Source organism: Pezoporus wallicus, unplaced genomic scaffold, assembly GCF_028554395.1.
Source record: "Pezoporus wallicus isolate ANWC-B61680 ecotype Strahan unplaced genomic scaffold, APGP_CSIRO_Pwel_v1 contig_5069, whole genome shotgun sequence".
NCBI classification, from domain to species: Eukaryota; Metazoa; Chordata; class Aves; order Psittaciformes; family Psittacidae; genus Pezoporus; species Pezoporus wallicus.
Window position 1 is genome coordinate 1,133,316 of NW_026642361.1, and position 19,968 is coordinate 1,153,283.

The 19,968-nt window shown below is 32.9% G+C and overlaps 1 protein-coding gene across 1 annotated transcript in view; it reads right to left on the bottom strand.

Moving 5' to 3' along the window:
* LRRIQ1 (leucine rich repeats and IQ motif containing 1) overlaps nucleotides 1-19,968 on the bottom strand; it is a 106,116-nt gene that overhangs the window by 25,741 nt on the left and 60,407 nt on the right. The window contains exon 21 of the mRNA XM_057429353.1: nucleotides 15,639-15,740. Coding sequence (XP_057285336.1) covers nucleotides 15,639-15,740 — 102 coding nt within the window. The remainder of the gene's footprint in view (nucleotides 1-15,638; nucleotides 15,741-19,968) is intronic.

Consider the following 19,968-nt stretch of genomic DNA (forward strand, 5'->3'; position numbering starts at 1 on the left):
TTTCAGCCTTTGCTTTCTGTGTTAGTTCTTTGATGTCTTATTTGATTATACAAAAGCTGAACACTTTCATTGAGATTCCTAAACCACTGAAACTACACAAATTTCAGCTTCTGAATTCAATGAAAACAGGCTTTGAAACTTGGGCCTTCCCACACATTATTTTCCATTTTGCTATTTGTTCCTGCCTCTGCAGAATACTCCACCCCTACTATTTATCAGTAGCAATTAGTATTTATATCTATCTTATTTTTTATGCTAAATTTGCTCCTTTCTCCATGCTGAGGCAAATCCAAGTCTTACATAGTCTTCAATGGCATACTTTTAAGATAACTTAGTCATTTCTCTCTTCATACCACAACAGTGTCAATGAGGTTCTTACAGTATTTCCAGATTATTTAATCTCTTCCATTGCAGCCATCTGATCACACAAATATATTGCAAACAACTAATTCGTCTCAAACTGCTTATATCTTTTACTCTTATGAATATGGTTCATTTCCCTTTGAATTACTTCATAAGCTTCACTCTCCTGGTACTGACTTCAAGGCAGCATTAAACACTGTTCCCTCCAATTTATCCAACTTTTGCAACTTTTATGGGCTGACACCACTTTCTGTATTCCATTTACGTTAAACACAGTTTCTCATTTATCTTCTATAACTTCCTTCAGAACAATATCAGTTTCATATAATGACATTTCCTAAGACATATCTCCTTTCGGAGCTGACCTATAAATCTAAAGAAATATTTCACCTGAGGTGTGGATAGGAAGCTGCCACACAGGTAATTGTTGATTTAATTTTTTGCTAATTTATGACTGTTCCAATCTGATTCGAGCAGTGGATCTTGGTATAGGAACTTTAAGATCCATATAGAGGAAGATTTAGGGATTGAATAGAGGAGGGCTAATAACATTAATAGTGTAAGCCTAGGTTGCTGGAGTCAATTAAAAAGACATAGAGATGGGAAAAGCAAGAAAAAGAAACTTAGTGAACTGCTTTGATACAGGTCCACACTAGTAAAGATGAGATTCCCTATTCACCAAATAATTAATTTTATATATATACATATATAAAAATATATATAATATATATATTATATATATGTAATTTATTTTTTTCTTTGAAGAAGCAGGAAACCAAAACAATATTCTGCCATTTGATTGAACTGGTTAATTTTGTACAATTTAAACCGCTTTGCTTAGAGTTATGCAGACTACTGTTCAAACACATTTGTATCCATGAAATATTCAGAAAAAAAACCCACTTTATTTCTGCAGAATGCTATAGCAGTTATTTAATAGTGGAATTAAAAATATAGTTGTGGTTATTTGTTTTAATCTCAGTGAATGACAAAGCCCATGTGATTTTCTTCACCATAGAGAGCAGAAGAAAAGCAGAAGAAAATGCAGAAGAATAAGCTGCACAAACATTTGGAAAGCTTCATATTCTTGTTTCTCTGAAACCTTCCAAGACTGGAAATGCAAATATCGAGCTCTGGTGACTAAGTCTAGGATTTTGCATTTATTAAATTTTTGATTAAATGCTATATAGATACTGACTCCCTATATCAACTGTTCTGGGTATTTTTGTTTGTACTAATGCAAGTATTGAAGGCACCCAAGCATCAGACTCTTCAGCCACAGTATGCTGGACCTGTAAATTGTGGTAATAATATAATAAACAGCATTACTATTAGAATAGTGAGAAATTTTTTATTGGATTAATGCTGTGGTAAAAGTGAAGATAGACTGTATTTTACTCAGGAATAAAAGTATAACAAGTGACAAAAGATAGGATGTAAAACATATATGTAGAAAATTTAAGTATCTCAGCATCTACTTATGCACACAGACACATGGCTTCCTCATGTTCCCCAAAGTCAAACAGGTAGAAGTTGCACTACAACTAAAAAGAACATTAACATTTCTCAGTCCAGCCACCCAAGGGCAGACTTGTTTTATGTACAGGTTGGGAAACAACATAAAACAGCTTCATATATGAAAAATTGTTTCTTAAAAAAGAAAAATAACTAAAACAACACAAAAAACCCCTCAAAACCAAACCTGAGAAGCAAATTTGGAATATAGCCAAGAGTTACTCAGAGATCTTTGAACAGTCAAGGCCCTTGAAGAATCAAAGAAATCAAGAAGGTGTAAAAAATCTTTTGAAATAATATGTTGAGTGTTTCCCCACTCAGTCATCCATTAGTAAGTGTAAGGAATAAATAAAATGGAATTATACTGAGCCTATTTTGTTTATCCTTACCTCCTACACCCTCACACAATTTGTCTTATTCCACAAATCTGCCTAGTACAGACTCTATGTCTATTTTTTCTCAGAATCTTTGGGAATTAATAAACCTCTAACAATGGATGCTCTCAACTGAACAGAGGAATGGGTTTTATATTGCTCAGGAGAAAATTACAAGATACATGGTAACAAAACAATTTTTTACAAAGTTTTTTTGATAGATTTTATTTCTATACATTCCCAGTTCTTAAGGTTATCTGACAGAAACTTGAACAGAAGTGTTTAGTTGTTCAGTAATGAAACAGTATTCCCAAACAAGAAAAGATTATCACTTCATATAGAGTCCAAACCAGAGGAATACCCTTCTCTAAATTCAATAAACCAAGCAAACTGATTTACAACATCAGATCTTCTAAAGGAATTCTCAAAAAAAACAAATACAAAAGAAAATTATGTAAGGGCACAGGAGGTCTAACTACAGTGTTTCCCCTTGTCAGGAGGACAGAAAATACAAAATACAATAAATTTTATTGAGTGTGACAACTATTAAGGTAGGTTTTGTTTGTATTGAAGGACTTAAAAGTACAAGAAAAGGACAAAAAAAAAAAAATCCAAACCCAATAGAAGATTATTTCAAAACAAAAATCTGAGAAGATACATATGCCAAGTATTAAAAAAAAAGTCATTACTCAGGAGCAGCATGAAGTTAGTCAGTAAAGCTGACTTACACCATATTAATAGTCATCATATTTATAAGTAATTAAAATAAGTAATTTTATATCACAGCTTTGGAATGTACATTAAAAATAATCTTTGTTATGTTTACTATTGTGAATAAAAAATTTTTCTAGATAGATATCTAGATAATATACAGACTTGTTTATAAGAACTCGTGTTCATGAATACACATGATGTACACTAGTGCCGTATGTGATTGGTATTTTTCATTTTGCAGAATGACACTGAAAGTCAAATAGTGAAATTATTGTATTAATGTCAATATGTAGTTCAGTTACGAATACCTATGAATTGGTTATCTATTTTATCTATTATGTACACACATAAATTTCATTTACAAGTGTTTTATTTTGCATGGGTGAAATTATTTCTGGCTTACTTTCAGATGCTGGCTTTAAATACCTGTTGTTATTTGATGAACATATCGTGACAACAAATCACAGTTTTGTCAGTGCAGTAATGCACAGCAGCAAACTACTCTAGGTTTTCAAATACACACGGAAAGTCTGCACAGACTAAGTGCAAGGCTCCTGTTTAATTTACTTTACAGTAAAACCTAGAGGTACCACTGAAGATCAGGCCTGTCATTATGCCAAATGTTGTATAAACAAGGCTTGATTTAATGCTCATTGAATTAAATGGAAAAAATGTCTCACATAGACATGGTTCTTCTTCTTAATACTCTACATCTAAAGTGAGTTAATCCCCAAGTGTGTACAATTCTTATATATTTATACCCAGATTAAGGATAACCATAAGTACTAAATTTATGAGTGACTATTAATAAATATAGACATTAAAGTACTAATTCTTCTTATTGAGTTATACTTAATTGGTTTATACATCATGGAAGAAAATAACAATATAAAATTTCAGGGTCTTATGGATCTATCTAAATATTCAAAAAAAAACCTAAACAAAACCCCCCAACAAAACAACAAAGGAATTCCAGGGGAAAAAAACCAAACCAAACCAAAAACCAAAACCAGCATCAAAAAACCACAAGCCATGACTTGCTTACAAGTTGCTCCAGGTTAATTCTTAGTTCGTATGCCTCAAAGCACTTAGCATTTTTATAGATTCTTAAAATAAATTTCTTGATTATTTGGACTGAAATTTTCAGCTTGTAAACACATGAAAAATGCAATAATTGAAATAAGTACATAATTTTAGAGAAATCAACACATATTCAAGAGTATTCAGCCCCACAGTAATTGGGGCTTGATGATGTTGATGTTAGATGTTAGATTGGTTGTAGTTAAAATGACAGTTTTTTTCTATCCATGCAGAGGTTTGAATGATTTACCTTACTGAATGAAGAAATTAGAGATGAAAAGAGAATAAAATAGCTCTGACTCCTCCTGTTCTTCTATAGAATTTTGTTTAGACCTTCAAATTCTTTTTTTTTAATGAGAAAATGAAGAAAACAAAAAACTCTGTTCCATTAACAAACATAAATTAATCTTCCTTAAGCTTGACTGGAAATATTTTATTCTTAGACTAGGTGTTTTTAAATTAGGGTTTTTTTTTTTAATTAAACTTTTCAGCTAAATTTGCTACTAAACTCCCCAACTCACTGACATATACATAAAAATCATTTGAAAATGAGAGAATAAGTTAAATGCCATGATGATTCTAAATAGATGAATTTGCCTCATGTGTATTCTGATTATATTTGCAATAGCCTTCAAGACAGCCATAACCAATTAACTTAAAAGTGTGATTTGTTTTACTTGTTGCCTTACAACAGGTAAAATAATTGTCCATTCTGAACTTGGCTTTTTTGCAGCCAATTATCTAAGCTCCTGCAAATAGCACAGGAGCTCATAAACAGCACTTATAGAGCATTCAGGTCTGATGCAGAATGAAAAGAAATCCCACAAGTTCCAATTAAGTAAGCAAACTCTCACTTCAGATCAAGGAACTTCAGTAGATAATCTTATACTATTTACTCCAGAAGAAGGAAACAGATATTATGTGGTTTACTAAATTAGGCTATTAAAATTGTATTATTTTACACAGGAATTTTTCAAAAAGATTAAAAAAAAAAAAAAAAAAATTAACTGTCCAAACCAAGATTTTACTTATACTGTAACAGTCACTGACATGAAGAAGAACAGCATTTCATTGCCAAATTTGAATGCAGTAAGAAAATACCTGAGAAAACAAGAGAACAAGAAAATACCTGAGAAAACAAGAAAACTTGTTTTATACAAAAGATTCTAATATAGTTTCATTTTCATACAAGATATAGCAATTTTAACATAAAATAATCTGAGTGAAAAGGTGAACAGAGTTCTAGAAAACAGTTGAGGAAACAGAGAAATATGAAATGAAATTGTAATATTTACAGACTTTTTTTTTCATTTTACTACAAAAGTGAGAACAAAGCATTATTTTGTCCAGCAAGATTTTTATGCTTTTCTGAAAAATGATGTTGATTAGAGGTAGTATGTTAGAGGTATTGATACAGAGGTTAGAAAAAGGTATATGTATATTTAATAATACAAAAACTTATATAAGTAAATACAAAAACTTGTCTGTAAATTGTACCAAAATTGAAACGCTTTTTCAAATCTTTGAACTCCCCCATATTCTGTTTCAGTGACTGCATCAAGGGATACTAGAACTGCAGAAATGTCTGAATAGCATCATCACCTTCAAGGCAGCGAGATCTCTGAATAGACTCTCCTTCAGGATTCTGGCTAGAAAAGGACGGAAACAGGAGAAAATGCAATTATGTAGCAAAATAATCACTAAACCCAAGATATCTAATTTTCAATGATATTTAATAAGTCATAGTTCTACTCACCTTCTGGATTCCAAACAGATTCTTCAGCTTTCACCTGACTAGTCCTGAATAACTACATCTCAGCGCTCTGGGTGCTCATCAGTGCTGTCTCCTTTTGTAACCATATCAGACGTGCAATGAAAAAAGAGAATTTGCCCCTACTAATTCTATAACATACATGTTGATGGGAAGTCATAGAAATACATAACACTTTCATAGGGGAAATAAAACAAATTTCAAAGTAAGGAATTAGTATGATGCACTGATAACATGCATTCTTAGTAATATAGTGCAATAATAGTAACTATTTGTACCACAGTAAAAACCCCAAAATCCTGAGCAGCCATAATTGTGGAAATAGCAACTTTAATAATTTATTCCAAGTAAGCTTCTACAAATATTTCTGTTTGCAATAAATGAAATATGTTTGAAAGAGAATTTTAAATACAGTGCACACAACTCACATAGTATGATGACAGCCTATGCAGTGTTTTAGCATATGTAGACCAGACTACAAGTAGAGTCTGACAAACCCTAAGAAGGCAGACCTGGCTAAGAGTCAGGAGTCACGCTTATTAAATTGAACTCTCAGGGGTATCATGCAATCAGAGGTCACAATCGAGGCAACAGAAGCAATGTCACGATATCAGAGAAAGGGCCAATTCAGACCTGCTCCCTGACAGGCAGTGAGGTCACAGCTCGCGGCAAATAACTGTATTAAAAGGGAATATTCTCTGCACACTTTTAGAACTGTCATCTGAACAAACAAAGTCAGGTCATTGGTAGGTTAAATCAGAACTTTCTGCCCTAGTAGCACATAGCTTCCTTTCTTTTTTCCATTCACTTCTAATTTCTCACTTACAAAACACACATCAACTATTAAAGCAAATTCTCAGTAAGTTTAACTCTGAAATATACATTAATGTTTAAATTCCTCCTTTTAAAAGAGCTAATTTTATTTTTGACAAAGATGCCTCTGGTCTTTTCATAAACTGGAAACTACTGAGCTTGCTGCTTATTCACACACACAAAAAAAAAAGCATGCAAGAGTTTTAGGAAAATGAGATTCCACAGTCAATTTCTCAGTATATATTTCTTAGCCTGATACTTACTCTGCATTTAGAAACCATTCAAAAAATTAAAATTATTCATAATCTTCTTGTTTAATAATGATTCTGAAAGTGAAATGAAGTTGTTCTTTTGGCTGGCCACTCGTATTTCTTTATCTCATTACCTGGACTGGGTTATCTACAGGATTCTACAAAAGCAGTAATTTATGAAATCATAACCATGTTGGATTAGTTAACCGGGCAATAAACACACACAGGAAGAAGTAGTCTAGTATACCATGTAAACAAAATTTTATTTAAAAATATTATCTCTATACACAACCTTTCTCAGGAATATAAGAAAAAAATACATACATATATATATACATGAAAGTAACTGGAAAAATCAGTATTTCTACCTTTTTTATATGCATAAGCCAGGTAAAATATCTGCATACTTCAAAACATCACAAACCTATATTTAAATTTAAAAAAACTGCTAATATGTTTCCATATTGCATGTGATAAGAATTGAACCTTAAAGTTATGAAGTTGGAAGATGTATATTACAGAAATTACACGTGAAGTATTACATAAAAGTTACTCAGGTATCACTGCATGATTGTACATTTTTTTTAGAATATTTGAGTTAATTGCGTTTCCTTGTAAAATTATCTATCACACATAGATCTGATTGATCACATGAAACTTGTAAAAAGTATAGAGCTTTGCATAAAAATTTTAATACCTAGATTTCAATTTTAAAGTCTTCTTGTAATGTTCTGCATGAAAAAATATTGCACAATACCAGCAGATATTATGTATCTAAACCACATTATTAATGAAAAAAAAGAGACTTCAATGTGTGTTGAACATTAAACACATGAAAATGGCCTTTTTGTAATGCAGTAGAACTCTGATCTCGTTAATAGTGTTAATTCTCCATTACACTATAAGTACCATTACAGAAGAGGAAAAAATAATTCCTTTATAAGAAACTTCAATCAATTACAGTTTCAAATCAATGAAAAGCTCTGTAGTGAAGGCCCTCCTTTAATTCACTTCTGAAAGTACTTAAAATATGCAGAGGTATTGCTACTAAACTGTATATCTAAAGGAAATGTTTCTTTAATTGGGATTTAAAATGTACATGTTGTCCAAGTGAAACAAAATTTGTACCTATAAAATATTTCTAAGAATACCTTATATTCCTTGTTCATAGCTTCATACTAAATGGAAATTCTTTTGCAAGAAGAACATTTGTGAAATACAGTATTCATGACACTTTTACAGACACAAACTATACACTTTCTGTGCCCTATGTTAAAATACAATTTGCATAGCAATACAATTCTAATGCTTGAACTAGTTGCTCTGGAAAATGCTTGGAATATATCTTAAAATGCACTTTTAATGACCACTTCATTAGAAATTGGTTTGTGGAAGTGTAAAAAGAAGACTGGGTACAGTCCAGTAACAGCAGAAGAAACCACCCCAATACTGGCTACAGTCTCCAACCATCCAAACAGATAGCAATAAATTCAACAATTACTTTTAACTAGATGTACTAAAGCCAAGTGCTGTAATGCTTTATTTAGAGGAATTTAGCCAAACCTATTCTTCCTTACCCCCTCCAACCAAATCCTTTTGGATTCGACTTGTTGCTAAAATTATCTGTCTTTTGCATTCTAAGACCTGGGTCACAACCTTACTTAGGGACAGGAAATAGTTATCAGGTCACTGAATGGTCAAATGAAAAAGGATTTGAAATGCTTCAGTACTCAGGGATCTATTAATCCAAAATGATTGCCTTATGCAGTACTAAAAGCTGTGGATCTGAACATGGAGTCAACTTGTTTACATTGGCTGAGATGCAGATATCTACACTACCTAGCTTTTGGACATAAAATGTCAAGGAAAGGTGGAAAGAAAGAGACATAGAATCTTAGAAGATACAAATAAAACTATCTGAACAATTGTGTTACCTCTTTCAATAATGAGATAACGTAGTCTTCAACCTCTGATGACATTTTGGGTGAAATTCCATTCCCACTGATGTCATCACTGGGTAGTTATTAGCAAAAAAGCAGAAAGACTTTTATTTTTTTTCTTTTATTTGTTTTCTTTTTTTTTTCATGTTCAGTTCCTTTAGGCTAAAGATTGGTAAACTACTACGCTATGGAATCACAGGTAACAGACTACACATTGCATAAAATCTGAGTTTTGGGAGTTTGTTGGAGCAAACACTCTCTCTAGCTTAGAGACTGCATTGAAGTTCGATGTACTAATAAAGTCCTTATACCACCACAAATTACAAGAGTCTGCAAAATAGTAGAGACAGTAACAAAGAGATAATACACAGGCAGGTGAAATACGTGCTTAGAAACCTTTAATACGGGAATACAGAAACCCTGAAGACTAGAACCACACTGAGAATTCATAATATTAAGTATGCATCTATGGCAAGTACCTCCTGTTCAGGCAAATAGATTTTTTTTTTTAATTTTTAAATGAATGTGAAAAGAAAAAATATTAATATAACTGTCATATGTGTAGATCATTTATAAATATTCAGACACTGAAGTGCACTGCATAAGCACACATAAATGATGTTTTACATATTTATCTTTTAACATATATGATAATTTCAGGATTCCTTCATTGCACGAATACTGAAAAAAACCTACACTGTCATTGATGGACAGGAGGCTAGAAAATTAGGCACAGGTTTTATTTTTTAGTTTTATTTTCTAATATGAAACTGGGCCACTAGAACTATGTAACCAAAGCTTGACTGCGTGCACTGTAAGGCCCCTGAAGTCTTTTACAACTTTTCAGCGTACCGCTGTTGTGAACTGGGTTTGCACTCTGCCAGCAGAGCAGCTCTGACCCATGGAGAGCACTCCTTCAGATCAACACTGCCTCAGGCTTTACTGCTTTCTCCAAGAAGTCTTACATTTCAGGCATCAAGTTGAATTTCTTCTGGAGATGATTAACCCAAACCCATGACAGATTTTTTCCAAGATATCCAACTCCTTATGTTTATTTTAACCTGGCTCTTTTTGGATGTACTGGACACAAGTAACCTACTCATTTTACATGTTAAAGGGCTGGTGGAGAGCCATTAATTCCTTAAAATGAGAAAAGATTTCAATGCAAGAGTTCTGTTGTGTGAGCTCAAACTAAATAATAAGAAACAAAGCCATAGAATTCTGATTTTAAGATAGATTCCCTTCCACACTACAGGTTTCTGTAATGCATTTTCATCACGTTTCAGGAGAGATCTTGCATTCTCTGGAAGTGCATTATTCTGTCATTTTTGTAAGTGCTTTATGGTTTAGAAACTGCTTCCCTAATGTGGCATACAAATTTAAAGCATGGGAGATACGTAATAACTAAATTTAACTGTAAACATGGCAATTCAGAGAGTATAATTGCAGCAAGGCCAGATTTAGAATGCATTTGTTAATCTTTTTCAGACCACAGCTCAATAAAAGATGACTTAATTTATAAATGGATGTGCACAAACAATGCACTTCCTGGGAGTTGATGCCGTTTATATTTTTCCATGGAAAATAGCTAATTTTTAAAATACAAAAATAGCTAACACAAATTAATAGCTGTAGTTCAATGCCTTTTTAAATATTCTTTAATAACACCCAAAAAATGCTTAAAGCTCAAAAAAAGATGGATATTAGCATTCCACTCTTAGAAGTCACTGAACTGTTATGCAGATATTTAAAAACATCAGTGACTTGAACCAGTACAAGTTCTATTTAATTGCCATATATACTTTTTCTTCACTGTATTCATATTTTTTAACACAGAAATTTTAAAAAACTATGTTGATCACTATGTAAGAATGTTTTAATGAGCTCACATATTTAACTCAAAGATAATATTAAATTACCACTTTCCAAAGTCTCAAGTTCAGACTTTTAATTAGCACTAGTAATAATAATCTATAAGGATGTTCTGCAACATTTTCCACTTGAGACTACATGGATTTTTGTAATTGTTAACTATCAGAAAGCTAGAAAACAGATGACTTTAAACGGATGCTTGATATCTATCTTCCAATCATATTACATAATCACAATATCATTTTACCTTTTCTTGTTCCAATATGAAAAATAAATGTTATTTCTACTGACAATTTAAAGAGAAATGAATAAATATTTCTGCAATTAAAAGCTAACTGGGAAAGCATAATCTGTTCATTATCAAATCTGTATTGGTGAAATCTGCTTTAGCAGTATACCCACTGTTTTCTTTAGTCATCAATGAGCATAAAATGATGGGAAATACAGTACTACCAACTGGAATTACAGGTTTCCAAACTAGAGTAAACATATCTTGACAACATAGTCCAATGAATTTTTAATACAGTTAAACTTCCTGGCATTGGTCATTGTGCACATTCCTGGGTGAAGCTGCACTGTTTCTACTCCTTGGAAGTGTGTGGTATTGATGTGCCACTGATGGATACGGATATGACTAAAACCAAATGTAGCATATGTGGCAATAAATCACCTAATTACATAAATAATTAGAGCATAGTCTATGAATTTCTGAGAAGTTAAATAATCATATCCAAATTAATACTTAGGATAGTTTGACTGGACACTTAACTGATTTACTGTCTTCTCCTAATTTGTTCTAGATATTGGAATCCAGCTTCCCATTACTCTGAACAGAAATTATTTGGATAACCCACCAAAATTGCTGAGGTAGATGGATTAAAGAGGACCCCAAAAGATATATACTGTTCCTAAAGCAAAACAATGTCCTAGGCCTCGGGGCGTCTTCTTTAGTTCTGAGTTGCTGTACTGGGACACAGCACTCACACTGCTGGTTGAAATAGGTATTCTTCCTCTGTGTAAATGAAAATACAGACCCTGTAATTACAGACCCACTGCTGACAGAAATGTTCTGTTACTTGTTCAGCCAAGACTAATTGGAGTTTCTTAAGAAAAGAGTAATCAACGGTATATCCTTCCTCCAGTTCCTGATCTACTTTATCCAAAATAGTCAAGACTATTTTATGTTAAATCAATAACTGAAATAGCCTCCTATAAGCTTTCTAAAATTATGCTTTGCAGCAAAATAGGAAATGCTGAAAATTATCTGTGATCCTGATAACATTTCCAAAATTTTGAGATCTTTTGAAATGTCACCATCTACAAAACACACAAGAATCTCAAAAAATGGTCATTAAAATTGTAAGCAGGCATATTTTGTTTGTCAACCAACTGATACTAACTGAAACTCAACAACCAGGCTGGAAGCATAAACCTATCACACAAAAAAAACCCCACAGTGTAGCATGTGTAACTCCAGGAAATATCCAGCAAATCATCAGAAGTAGATTAAGGCAGGCTTTCATCTGTCTTCAGGTTATTGATTAGGCTACAGTTTCTTAAGAGAAGCAGTAAACACGTATTTTATAACCTACTGAAGTTAATGTCATAATATATAAGTATGATTCAAAAATATTATTTATTTATAGTTTTAATGAATCCGTATTAGATAATAACAACATGATAAACTTCATTTTAAAGAAACTGAAACCGCACCTAGACAGAAGGCATTAGGATTACAAAACACATGCTGATACTATAAATTACACCAGAGTGTAATTGTTCATAATTTACTTTCCTTTCTAAATACAGAAGCAAAAAAGCATAAGTGCTATGTAATGTATACATATTGACAGATACACATATACACACACACATATAAACTAATACACATTTAATTATGCTCCTATGGTTTGTGTCTTCAAATATTGCTTGTATTTTTAAATGGTAAATTCTTGCCTGTCGGAACGTTTCCTCGTGCTGTTGATGAAGTGCATAATACAAAGGGGTTTATCTCTGACTAACTTCTGTATGCTATTGTGATACAAATGTGAAATAATGGTCCCCTCTGGGGATTTTTATAACATCAGTGAGTAAGGCATAAGACTTTTCTAAAATGTAATAAAGTTTTATGGTGTCACTCCAATTTAAAAAAAAATATTTTCCTACAATGTGTGTGCCAGATTAGAGATATGTGAATTGTCCCATGGGATTAAAGTTATGCACAGGTTTTCAAAATCGGATACCAACATTTCACATATTAGCTCATCACAACTTTTGTAACCGTTGAATATAGAATCAACACTATGTCCTCACTACGTTTAGATATTCATAGAATCATAGAATAATTAGGGTTGGAAAGGACCTTAAGATCATCTAGTTCCAACCCCCCTGCAGTGTTGCTGCAGGATACAACACTGTCAGTATGATGCAGTAGTTTAGATGAGAAAGAAATTTACAACAGAATATAACCTTTGCCTCTGAAATACACAAGCATCACACGTTTACCTTTTCCCTCTTTATTTTTATACCTCCTATTTTTGATTTCTTTTTTGTCTTTATTTTTAAAGACAAGCTAAAGACACAGTGAAGACAAAAGACATTCATCTTACTTTTTAACTAGATTACCTCTTAAATATTCACTACCATGACATGTTCCAGTTTGAAAATCTAAAACTGTTCTAATTGTTTCACTTCCGAGGGCATCCCCTTTCAAAAGTAGTGATTCTGTTATTTAACAGATAACACATGTGTACTTGCCGTTGATGCTATGGTTTCTCCCCCCATTTCACAATTCAAAGAAATAAAGCAGGAATATTTAGAACATGTCTTTATCTTTTTTTTTTATTTGTAATTTATTTAGTGGTTTATGAAGGAGATAGATTGGAGTTCAGATTTTCTATCAGAGCAGTGACTACTAGTCTGTGAAGGTAAAAGGGCTTGAATGGAGGAAGTTTATTTCCACCATGCAATGGACTGGTCTGTGTTCTCTCTTGACTTAAAATACAGTGTCCACAAGATTTATGGATACAGAGTGAAAACATTCCACCTTCTTGTTACAGAAAGAACTCCCATCGGAGAACAGACCCAAAGAAATCTATTCCAGGCAAAAGAGGAAGAAATGGTCAAAAGGTGAGAGAGGGGAAATGGGAAACAAGCTTTTTTGTGAGTGAGGGAAGAAATGACTGATAACACAATGCTGAAATTATCATGCATGTGCTTTGCTTTGTAGTAGGTAACAGGCAAAGTGTTACCAAATTCTATATTTAAACTCTTATTTTGTTCTGATGGTATCTCACATACACATAAATAAATGATCTGTGCTCCTCTCAGGGTTCTAATTCACAACCTAGTTTTTTCTAGCCATACCATCTGCAGTAGCAATACCTCAGGCAGGAGAATTTTATATTCTGATCCAGCAGAGGAGTATTACTCATCTTGAAGGATCAGCAGATTGCATGTGAGCACCCAATAAAAGATGTAAAAAAAAAAAACTATTAGCTGGCCAAAGGAATACAGTGGTCCCTGAAATGAAAGATAAACAAGAGTGCCACTACAGCGCTTGCCTTTTGGTATCTCATCTGCTATGGTACCTTCTCTCCATGCATTAAAAAAAATGATTTCACTAATATTTAGAATGCATACATTGGCTTTTCCAGTATCTCCAGGCAGGAACAGATAAACTGATGGCAGAAAAGCTAGGCTAAACCTATATTGACTTTAGGGTACTGAGCCTGTGATCAAGCTTGATACTGTTTTGAACATTCACGCTACTGCTTGTATGCTTAGGACATCCAATGTTTTGTAGGTAGTCAGCATGTTCTATTCAGTATATGATGCACTCTGGCATATAAGCATAGCCACAACAACAGATACGAGACACTGGGAATACTAAATCAGTCACATATATACAGATTATATTCTAGGTGAATTTACGCTTAGATCCAAGGAAAATAATAAAGCAAACATTTTTCCTCTTCAGAATTTACCAAGAGTTGCTTCCAACCAAATTTGAGCATGTACTCATGAACATGAGGCAAACCTAGGTTTTAGATTAACTGACCAAATTCAGCTCAGGTACACTCAGATTGATTGCACACCTGTCTCAGGTTCTAATTTTTATTCTCATTCAGTGAACATTAATACAGTATTATTTTTAATTTCACTTTGTAGGTTTGGGAATAAATCAGACAGCATATGGCTACTCTGAAAAGACAGAAGGACAGAAGTGACAACTCTCTGAACACACTGAGTTGCAAAAGTAATCAAAACAGTGGGAAAAAAAGAAAAATGCCTCCGGAGACGTTCAGCTTCTTAGAACAAGAGTATTTTCAGTAGAATTGGCTTTATTCTAATTATACTGAAATCAAAGAGGGTTTTAAAATTAATTTCAACAGTAAAGGAGCTACACCAGTGTTTAAATGCTTTTGGAAAGTCAGTTTTATATTTGCATGCTGGAGATTCTTTTCTTGTCTTCTGTCAAATAGTGGGTTTTAGGGAATATTTATGAAAATACCTTCCTAAAAACATGTTAATGATTATCAGGAATTAAAGGATAGCTTGAAAAAAGATGACAATGAGACGAAGAATTTGAAGTGTATTTCATTTTGAAAATTTTGTTTTAGTGCTTTGCATTTTATATCTTTTTGCCATGTTTTTATGTTTTTATAACGATTATTTTTATGATGAAAATGTAATAATAATAAATAAATTATGTACCAGTTTATTATGAGTTAATCTCTAGGAGCACCCTCACCCTCCCCAATGAATAGAAATTGGAATGTTTCACTGTTGTAACTTGAGATACTCAGGAACAGATAAGGACCTTAAACTCTTGACTTCCTCTATTTGTGCATATTGTTTTACATTTCAAGTAGGCCTGCTTAAAACACATTACAAGATATAAATGCTTATACGCATAGAGATAAAGTGAAATACTTGTTCATACCTTCAAAGTAACTAGCATTTATAGGCTGTGTCTTCCTCAGTGGTTTCACATGGAGATGTTTATTTTCATTGTTTTTGAACAACGCCACTCTCACAGCTGGGTCTAGATGACAAGAACAAGTTAAAATCAAAGGTCAGACCTGGCTCATTCATTCCTTCAAGCAGTTTTTCACCTTTTAGCCACTTAATAAATGAAAATACCTTTAAAAGTAGGTTTTATATTCACAAAGGATTACATTTTCTAAAATAAAGCAACATGTGCAACTGAGAATCAAAGTCACTATTTCACAGGATTTTAACACCGTTGATCTTTTAGCTAGCTCATCTCCAAATTAAATTCTAAAGCATATATTTCCAGAAAATATTTCTAAAAATATGCTTTCAAATCTTGAAATTAAAGCAGAAATATTAACAGAATATATGCCAAGCACTGTTTCTAAAAGCTGTGGTTCAGAATTATTCAGCAGTATAAATCAAGTCATTTACACCTAAAAAATGTTAACAAGAGGCAGATTATTTTTTGAGGCTAAACTTGCAGACAATAAACTAACCTTCTTGCATGTGCCATCCTTACTGAAATAAAAAATACTCAAAAGTCTACAGACTCATCTATATGCTACTATATGAATTCTTAGTTTCATAACTGTTATTTCAAAAATTCTGCAAAGAAGCAAAGATGAGCACAGAATGTGTGTAAATCTAAATAATACATATTACTAAACTGGAAAAAAACCAAAGTTTAATTAAAAGTTAAACTAATGTGAAACCACACAAGTCAGGAAAGGTGATTTTCATGCATTATTTCTGATGTGAAGGGAGAATTATTTGCTTGACATAGAAGAAATATAGGAGTTTAAGGGAAACAGTAGGTTAGAAAGAATGTGAAAATTTTACACAGAGCTCAGAATAAACCAGCCATTTATTAAAAAAAGAAAAAAAAAAAAACAAAAGGATTTAGAAGAATGTAGAAACAAAACCAGATACATAATGATGAGCAAAAGTATATATAGGGTTGTGAAACTCTGGCACTGAGCATATTATGAGTAATGGAAAGCCAAAGGAAAAATCAAAGAAATATTTTTCTCATGGTTAAAAGAAGAAGACAATAGCAGAAGCAGACAAATACATTCTCAGGAATATCTGAGAAACAATGAGGCAGAAGTTTGTCTACAGAGGTGACTACAAAGTGTCAGAAAAGGGTAGACACTAATAAAACTAAAGAAGGAAAGCAGTAACAGAACATAGCAAGAAAGTACATACAGCAAGGAAATAATCTAGATTTCCACAAAGACTGTAACTGTAACAGAAATGATTATGTGAGATATTGCCAGAAGAGACAGAGCAGGAAAAGAGAGGAAATTGAAAAACTCAAAAAGCATTGAGGCAGAATAAATTTACATGGCTATTTATATCTGATACTTCGAGTTTTTTACAAGGCCTGGCTGGTGTTTATTGAAAAAGTTTGTAGGAGTATCTATAATACTGCAGCAAAGTAAGTAGCTTTTTCACTGTTTCCTTATCTATGGAAAGAAAGGATACTAATGCCCTGTTAAGTCAATGGGCAATTTCTTACACAGTTTAACCCCAATTTACAAAGTTGTTTTTTGACTAGACCTCTGTATTTTCAGTAGATGTTTCAGTTATAAACTAATGGTACATAAAGGCATACTAGGAACTCCACTTTTTGTCAGAGAATACTCGACACAAGCAAGACAACAAGCCGAGTGAAGATCTTTAATGGGTGTAGATACTTTTAAGAGATAATGCATTGACAAAACACATCAAACTGTTATGGTATCCTTGGTCAGCCGACACTGCAGCAGCATTTGGCTGACAGAATGTTCTTAATGGTGCTAAGCGAAGTCTCTTACTGCGCAATTTGTAAATTCAAAGAAACAACCCAAGAATCACAATAAATAATGATTAGCTCCATTAGTTTTAAAGGCAGATTACAAGAATTCTGATAATGGGATCACTTTATTCACAAACTGGATTACCAGGTCTGTAGACATCTTCTCTTTGTACAGATGGATGAAGTAGGCCTATATTGCCATGCCTCCCAGCTCAAAAATAAATTTGTAACAACCTAGTGTTCCTAAGGGTAGCAAATGTTTGAGGCACTAGATCACAGTAAGATTTGGGCCAAAACAATATTGAGTAGTAATACATTATATTTTAAAAGTTCTCCTTAAAATTTTAAGTAATAGAATTTATAAAAAATATTTTAAGTAAAGTATGAATTATTACTGTATTTTCTATAGTGGTGAAATACATAGTCATACATGTACTGTACATGGACAAAAATGTTCAGAGCAAATTTTTTTCTAATTGCAATTTTTCCAACATGCAGCATTCAGTGTTGATAAAATAGTATTAATAAAAGGACTTCTAACTTCTATTATATACTGGTTATTATATGTACTATATAACTAGCTTTATACTAGTTACAAAGTCAGTGTTTTTCTTCAATAGAAGACCAAAAACAAAGTGAAAAAAATATTAAAACTTCAACAAAGTGCAATTGAGGTTTTCCAAACTATTTTTGATTAACTTAAAATAATTTCTGAAATTACACACTTCCTGTGTGGGTCTACTAAAATATTTCCAGGATATTTTTAAAATGTCATCTTTCCTTAATCCGGCCTTCCACCAAATTCTATGAAAACTCCAACTAGTCCAAAGTTAAACTGTACCAAAGACTTCTGGGTGAAGTTACATGAAGTTAATGGTGTACACCTAGATTTTTCAAACATTTATGTGTGTGCAAGGATACCAGCAGTAAAGAAGGTCCATGGAAAGGGAACATAGGGAAATGATAGAAACTGTTCTAAGAGATTTCTATCAGAAGATTTATCTTTGAGTCTTTGCAAAATAACTACAGGGATTTAACACAGTGCCAGACTACTTGAATTTGTACCTACCTGGATCACCTCAACCATTGCCTACAGCTCTTTTGTTATTAAAAATGAGTCCTTTATCTAGATCCAAATGTAGTCAATATCACACAGTTTATAATACTAGTGCTTTTCAGTCTCTGAGCTAGGGAAATGAACTGCATGTATGCTTTGATGACAAGCAATCAAATGTTTTAGATTTCACACAGAGAACTGTGAAAGAGTCCAGCAGTTCAAAATCATACAGATATCTTCCTGGATTCTGGCATTCTCATTTAAATGTGGCTTACTAGACAATGATCTGCGCTGGCAGTCTAGGAACCAGGGAGGTAATTTAATGCACATTGCTTGGCTGACTCCAACAATAGAAGATAAGTTGGACAAACACAAGAAATATTATAGAAACAATATGGAAGGAATAGTTACTGCCTGATTTGGCACCACATTTACTAAATAACTTCTTGATAATATGAAAAACTGAAAAAAAGTAAATGATTGTCATTAATTTTTGTTGTTCAATATTTGTAATTAGAAAAAACATAAACATATCTGTGTCAACTTTAGAGAGTTGACAAATCAAAGTAGCACAGAGTGACAGATACATATCTATAAGATATTTCAATTTGTAAATCCATTTGGAAGGAAGACCATATTTTGTTCTATAACTGAACAGCAAGTAGGACTTCAACTCATCCATATCTGGAGCTCCCAGATGATACTGCTACATGAAATACACAGCAACAGAAGCAGCTTGCTTTCTGCTACTAAGGAAATATAGATCAATGGTTATTGATGTAAGGCGCAACAAGGAATAACATCCCCCACATTTTTATTCTGACTGCTGTTAATTCAACAAATCAGTGTTGTATAGTCAGATCATCTGTTCTGGGGCTGTGGGTTTTGAAGGGGGTATGTTGGATTTTCTGCTGTTTGGTTTTAGGGTTTGTTTGTTTGCTTGCTTGCTTGTTTTTATATAATTAGCATTGCATTGCTCTCTTAAATTCTATAATAGAAATAAAAATATTTGTTGGCCTCTGTGAAATACCAATGCCATTGTGTTCTGGATTTAGGAGTTAAGGCCCACTCCAGCTCCTTTTTATTTTTATTTTTTTAAATACCTATGTGGCAGCAAGAATTAACATTTCATGCTGTTAGTTACTGGCAAGTTTTCCTTTGGATATGGTTAAATGGTTAAATAAGAAGTAGTATAGCAGTGTAGGAGAGACAAACTGAAAGCAAGACAATGCTTCCAGCCATCTTGAAAGAAGTTAACTTTCAGACATTAATAGAAAATCCACAGAATCAAGGAAATTCAAAGTTAATCAAGAAATTCTGCACTGTTGTGCCGAGACATCTTTAGGAAATTAGGATTGTTTTGAGTCACTGTGCTTAACTTTTAAGAATAGTGAGGTGTGTTAATGTCTGCTGTACTTAGAT